The sequence below is a fragment of the Lucilia cuprina genome, chromosome 2, assembly GCF_022045245.1.
Source record: "Lucilia cuprina isolate Lc7/37 chromosome 2, ASM2204524v1, whole genome shotgun sequence".
NCBI classification, from domain to species: domain Eukaryota; kingdom Metazoa; phylum Arthropoda; class Insecta; order Diptera; family Calliphoridae; genus Lucilia; species Lucilia cuprina.
In genome coordinates this window covers 7,497,330-7,504,571 of record NC_060950.1, presented here as the reverse complement: position 1 = coordinate 7,504,571, position 7,242 = coordinate 7,497,330, and the positions used below count along the sequence as shown (strand labels likewise).

At 32.1% G+C, this 7,242-nt stretch overlaps 1 protein-coding gene across 1 annotated transcript; it reads left to right on the top strand.

The window, feature by feature from the left end:
- The first annotated feature begins 356 nt into the window (after window positions 1-356).
- LOC124421309 (lipase 1) lies at window positions 357-7,008 on the top strand. The gene is made up of 5 exons (XM_046956273.1): window positions 357-617; window positions 2,787-2,967; window positions 5,841-6,196; window positions 6,257-6,394; window positions 6,464-7,008. Exons 1-5 carry the CDS (start codon window positions 435-437, stop codon window positions 6,917-6,919), a joined length of 1,314 nt encoding a protein of 437 aa, XP_046812229.1. The 5' UTR covers window positions 357-434; the 3' UTR covers window positions 6,920-7,008.
- The last annotated feature ends 234 nt before the right edge of the window (window positions 7,009-7,242 follow it).

Here is a 7,242-nt window from a genome sequence, read left to right as displayed (position 1 = left end):
TTACGAATTTTGAAGAAGACACTTTGACGATTTAAATTTTTTGGTGGTTTTATTTAAAACACTTCACTTGAAACCGTCAAAGAGTTTGTTTGGGGCTCGAACTACCTCAACGAAAGCAAACTTTTTTCACTTACACTCCAACATTTGGAAGCTCAATATAAACGTGTGTGAAATAATTTTATTTTAAAATATTTTAAACAGCGAAGCAACTAAATCAATAAACACCTTACAAATAAAGTGTAAATAAAAAGAGAAGCAAAAAAATAAAATAATAAATATTAAATAATAATTTCACTTTTTTTTATTAAATTTAAACAAATATTACGTTAACATACCAACAAAAAGTGCAGTTATAGTTCAAAAAATATAAAAAATTAAAAAAAAGTTTTTGTTTAAAACTCTCATTTAACGTTTATGTTCTTTATTTAGAACAAATGTTTTTGTTTAAAGAATTTAGTGTTAAGCACGTGTTATTGTGTTTTCTATTAATAAATGTTATCAATCGCATAAATTCTCAATTCATTGTTGACGAAGATGAGGAAGATAGTAATGAGGATGAAACGGAAGAGGAGAAGGCTGAACGTAAAAGTATTACAGAGGATTCCTATTTGACAGTGGTATGTATGGGAGAAACTTAAGAAAGGGTCCTTTCTGAATATAGAGGAATCTTAAGTCTATACTATAGACAAGTCTCGAGGCTAGTATAGGGACAAGTCTCTAGTTCAGACTATATACTCGTCTCTAATGTAAAATAACTAAGTACCTAATTGTCTTTCGTCCAAGTTATAGAATAGTGTATAGTTGTGCTATAGCATGATATATAGTCCAGAATATAGACCTGCCTTTAGTGTCAACAAAAGAGCAATCTCTAGTCCAGACTATATATTTGATTCAGGTTTATGTTCTGGACTAGAAACTTTAAACAAATCTTTAGTCCAAACTACTCACGAGACCACAGTTTTGATAATCTTGCCCAATCAATAGAGAGGTCAATCTATAAATTTATAGACCACACTACAGACTTGTCTCTATTTCAGAATTCATACTTGTCTCGACGTCTAATTATCGACAATTCTCTAGTACTTAGATGTTTAGAATATAGACGATGCTTTTGTATGGTCAAAAGATTTTTCACTTGTCTAGACTATGAACGAGTCTCTAGTACAAGACTGGATTCGTCTAAAGACTGGACTCGGCCAGAGACTGGACTTTAGACTCGTCTATAGGCTGGACTATATGTACTATAGACTCGTCTATAGGCTGGAATATAGACTCGTCTATAGGCTGGACTATAGACTCGTCTATAGGCTGGACTACAGACTCGTCTATAGGCTGGACTATAGAATCGTCTATAGGCTAGGCTATAAACTAGTCTATAGGCTGGACTATAGACTCGTCTATAAGCTGGACTATAGACTCGCCAATAGACTGTACTATAGACTCGTCTATAGGCTGGGCAATAGTCTCGTCTATAGATTGGACTATAAACTAGTCTATAGACTGGGCTATTTACGACTCGTCTATAGACTGGACTATAGACTCGTCTATAGAATATAGAACTATAGACGCGTCAATAGACTGTACTGTAGACTCATTTCTATACTGACTTAGAATCGTATATACCTTGGACTATAGGCTCGTCTATACTCGTCAATAGACTGGATAACAGACTCGTCTATTGACTGGACCATAGACTCGTCTAAAGACTGGACTATAGATTCGTCTATTGACTAGAATATAGAGTAGTGTATAGACTGTCTATAGATTCCATTATAGACTGTACTATAGATCACCTATAGACTCCTCTATAGACTGGTCGAACTATAGACTCGTTTATACACTGAATTTTAGACTAAACTATAGACCAAACTATAGACTGGTATGTAGGAGGAACTTTATACTCGTCTATAGACAGGACTATAGACTCGTCTATATTGATTGGATTATTGACACGTCTATAGACTGGACTAAAGAGTGGTCAATAGAATGGACTATGGACTCGACTATGAACTTGGATAGAGACTCGACTATAGACCGTAATAGAAAGTCGTCTGTACTCGAGTTTAGATACTAGAGATTAGTCAATTGTTTATCGCTAAAGCAAACTATAAACCAGTTTCAAGCACAGAGTGTAGACTAGACTTTAACCCATAAAATATATTTGTCTATATTTCAGACTATAGAATAATCTTTAGTCCTGAGTATTAATTAAACTAAAGACAAATATTAAGTCTTACATATAGACCATACTGTATTAAAAAACTCTAAATATTTAAAAACCTTTAATCCTTGTTCATAAACTGTACTCTTATAAATATCTTATAAATTGAAGCAAATAATTACATTTTGTTGTGAACTTTCTCTGTGACATTTATAAAAAGTATTTAAATAAAATTCATCAGTTTATATCCATTAAAAATATTTACATTCATTTCTTCAGAGCTCGCCCTTGCAATGTATATTTACTCTAAAGAAAAAAAAGAACTGTCACTTAACATAATTAACTACATTTTCTCTCATTCTAAAAAAGAAAATTTAATTGAAATGCAACAACTTTTGTTTTTGCTACCCAGGACTTGCAAAATATATTCATCAGTTGTCCTTTAAATACTTACATACCTATTTTTGCACATAGTGAAAATCCTACATCTTTTGAGTTTAATTTATTTAAATATTTTATTTTATTTTCTCTTTTCATTTTCATCTATAACAATCCTTCACAACACATCACATTCTTTTAAAAAAATAATAATAACAACTACAACAACAACGGTATTAATATGAAGGATCAATTAATTGCTAAATATGGTTATCCAGCTGAAGTCCATACAGTCACCACAGATGATGGTTACATTTTAACTATGCATCGTATACGTGGTAAACAAGGCTCTCAGCCATTCTTTTTACAACATGGTCTTGTTGATAGCTCTGCTGGTTATGTTATTATGGGTCCAAACGTAAGTCTTGGTAAGTTTTCACCTTGTTTGTCGTATTTTAAATAAGTTTTATGTATTAAATAAAAGTTGGATATTTGTATGTGAAAAGTTAAGTTGGACATGATCGACCATATGTTATACTACATCAGTAGTAGTTTCCTATGGAGCCTTGAGGTCATTCTAAATTAAACTCTATAAAATTTGATACTGTAAGTTAAAGATTTCGAATATTGGGGTGTTCAGAATAAGCGTTTTATAAAAATTTATTATTTAAAACCAGTTTATTAAAAGTTGATATATATACTCCTATCTTTTGGAGATACAAAGATCTGTCTAAAATTATAATACGTTTTCGGATATAGTAGCGTAACTTGTAAAAAGTGAAAAGACGCTAGTATAAATAGAGTTTAAAAAATAAATTTAATGCATGACTGAATAATTGTCGAGAAGATGTATTAATTACACCATTTCAAACAATTATGAAAACCGAACAACTGAATAATTAGAGGGCAACCACTTATGGAGTTGTCAATAACTGGACACCGAGATCATATAATTTTAATACTTCTTTAAGTGGTTTCCAATGTCTTAAATCTAAATAATAAGAAATTTTTAACGAAATCGTGAGATACTTATGCAAGATGGAGTTTAGTGCATTTATTTTATTTCATCTTTAGGTAATTTCCGGTGTCTTAAATCTGTCGGTATGTTTGTTGAAATCAATTGCTCAAAGACTCCAGATATCTAAGGTATCCAACTCTTCAATTATTTTCTCAGGCATACCTTCGAGAAGTTTCCTGTTTCCTTCAGTCCTGATCGGAAATAAATAATAAGAAAAATTTAACGAAATCGTGCGATACTTATGGACTTCGATTGCAAAATGGAGTTTAGTGCATTTATTTTATCTCTTCTTTAAATGGTTTCCAATGTCTTAAATCTGTCGGTATGTTTGTTGAAATGATTTGCTCAAAGACTCCAGAGATCTAAGGTATCCAAATCTTTAATTATTTTGTCAGGCATACATTCGAGAAGTTTCCTATTTCCTTAAGTTCTTATCGGAAATAAATCATATATAAATTTTTAACGAAACCGTGTGATACTTAAGGACATCGGTAGCAAGAACGAGTTTAGTACATAATTGAGAGGCGAGACTATTATCATACACTACTTATCGAATTGTCAGGAATATGAAAAAAAAAAACACTACAAAATAATTGAGTCCGATAACTGGACACCGAAATTTTACGACATTCCAAGTTTGTTCAATTTAACCAATACATAAGTTACCGTCATTCTCAATTGTAAATCATCTGACCGAAATTGTGTGATACTAAAGGACTATGGTGTCAAGGATTTGCTACCGATATTGCACGATTTAAAACTCATTTGTCGTTTAATTTTAACGTTTTTCAGTGTATCACCGAAATGTTTTGTTTATCAAGGATCCTTTCTTTCATATGGAGAGTTCATTCAAAAGTATTGGAATTAATAGGACACACCTTTGATATAATATTATTTGAAGTCTCAGTTATTTGTTACTGAGCCACAATTTAAGGTTTTTTTTTTCTTCTAGAACTTCAAGGATATTTTTTTAATTTGACTTCTTAATTCTCTGAACATATTTTACCTGGTCCATATACAACTGTACCCCGAATAGGGCTTGTAAACCTTGCAATCAAACTACAGGTCGCAATTTTGGAGATAATTTAATGAAATTTGATACATGATCTTCTATGATACCGAAGACGAATTCTATTGAAAATGGTTAACATCGGTCCATTATTTTACCTAGGCCCCATACAACTAAACCCTCCAAATAGGGCTTTTAAGTTCATAGTTATGTTTATTATACTTCTATGTCGACAAGAAGCTGCAAAACCAAATTCTATACTAGCCTTGATAAACTTCATGAACTTTATAATTATAGGGCCTCATTTGACCCTAGCCCCTATAAAAAGCCACCCTTAAAATTTTTCTTAAATATCCACAGTTTTATTAAATAATAAATGGCTGAAGTATATCTGAGGCCAAGTACAATTCAACTATGTGATTTATTATGAAAACTAAATGATATTTTATTCGTGTACTGGTGTAGGGTATTATATGGTCGGCCTCACGCGACCATAACATGTTTTTGGAAACAGTGTCTGATTTATAAACATGTAATAAAACCCACCAAATCTCGTCAGTTAATCAGTGTCTGTATTTGAAGACTAAAACATATACAGCTATCCTTACCAACAAGGATTTTAAGTAATACTCTCTGCTGTCTGGAAAAAATTGCAATCTCGGTTATTTTTTTTTTTTTTTTGTAAATATGAAGTTGAGTAATTTCTAAGATAAACATTGATTAATTACTTCCACGCAGAAAGACAATAACAATAACAAACGGAAGGACAAGAGAGTAAAGACAACAGCGTAACAAAAAAACAAAATCAAGCAATAAAATGAAATAAGAATTATGACAAGGATGTTATTACAAATTACAAGGATTAAAATAGTGTGTTGTAAATGTCTGTAAGTGAGTCGAGGAGAGTTGGGAAGCTGATGGGAAAGGGTTTAATTTGCATATTTATGTATTTAATAAAATGTGTTTAATTAATGTTCGAGCTTATGCGATAGTATGTAAAAATAACTTGTACTGACATAATCATAAGTGCAACCGGAAATGAAAACAAATTAATGTAATTGACTGCTGTCTCAAAACATTGATGGAGTTAAGATTAAAAAAATTTAAATTATATGAGCATTTGAGCTTAAATTTAAACCGATCTGTAATTGAATTAAGTATTTTGTACTAGATTTAAGGATAATCCTACTTAACGTACTTCTGGAACCTTTCCGGATTGATTTAGAAAAACAACATTAATAACCTCCATTTCTTCAAACTTAACCCTCTTTCAGCCTATCTACTTGCCGATCGAAACTACGATGTCTGGCTGGGCAATGCACGTGGTAATCGTTATTCCCGCAATCACACCACCCTCGATCCGGAGGGTAAAAAATTCTGGGAATTTAGTTGGCATGAAATTGGTATCTACGATCTGCCAGCCATGATTGACTATGTACTCAAAACTACCGGTTTCAAGAAGTTGCAATACGCTGGACACTCTCAAGGTTGTACAGCATTCTTTGTCATGTGTTCGATGAGACCGGAATACAATAATAAAATTATAATGATGCAGGCCATGGCACCGGCAGTATATGCTAGAGAAACGGAAGAGCATCCTTATATAAGAGCCATTAATCTATATTTTAATGTAAGTAGAACCATTGAAATACTTACAGCAGAATTACAATTCATTTATTCTCTTATTTAGAGTTTGGTAGGAAGTTCTATAACGGAAATGTTTAATGGTGAATTTCGTTTTCTGTGTCGCATGACCGAGGAAACAGAGCGATTGTGCATAGAGGCCGTGTTTGGTATAGTGGGTCGTAATTGGGCTGAATTCAATAGGGTAAGTATTTGGCATCCACATAAATTGCCACAGAAAAAAAACTATTTGATTTCTTTTTTCTCCAACTAGAAAATGTTCCCCGTTATCTTGGGTCATTACCCCGCCGGTGTGGCCGCCAAACAGGTTAAACATTTTATACAAATTATCAAAACCGGTAAATTTGCTCCCTACAGCTATAGTTCCAATAAAAACATGTTGCTATATAAGGAACGTGAACCACCACGTTACAATTTGTCAGCGGTAACAGTACCCACTTATGTCTATTATTCCTCTAATGATTTACTTTGTCATCCGGGTGATGTGGAGGATATGTATAAAGATTTAGGTCGTCCCATCGGCAAATATCTTGTGCCTGAAAAGGAATTTAATCATATGGATTTCTTGTGGGCTATAAATGTTAGAAGATTGGTTTATGCCAGAATGCTGCAAGTATTAAGTGGTAAGACGACCACTAAGGAGAAACGTGATAATGTGAGTGTTTACCCAACGGTGGGTAAGGAAGCTCCGAAAGTGTTAACGGTTTAGAAGTGAAGAACATAGTGAAATGGTGGTATTTTTTTAATTATTTAGTTATTTAAGTATTTATTGTTGTAATTTTAAGTATTTATTTTTTTATTTTGTGTACAAATAATAAAGAAATTTTAAGAAACAATATTTCCAAATAAACTCTTCAAATTTAAAAAATATGTTATAAAAATAAATGATTTCTTATAGATAATTTAATTACAAAAAATTACAATTATCACCACATTAAAAGTTGTAGATAGATAGATAGATAGATAGATAGATAGATAGATAGATAGATAGATAGATAGATAGATAGATAGATAGATAGATAGATAGATAGA

Coding starts and splice junctions, on each gene's coding strand:
- LOC124421309 (XM_046956273.1), top strand. CDS start 435: ATGTTTTTGTTTAAAGAATTTAGTGTTAAGCACGTGTTATTGTGTTTT. Junction 2,968..5,840: donor GGGTCCAAACGTAAGTCTTG/GTAAGTTTTCAC, acceptor ACCCTCTTTCAG/CCTATCTACTTGCCGATCGA. Junction 6,395..6,463: donor ATTGGGCTGAATTCAATAGG/GTAAGTATTTGG, acceptor TTCTCCAACTAG/AAAATGTTCCCCGTTATCTT.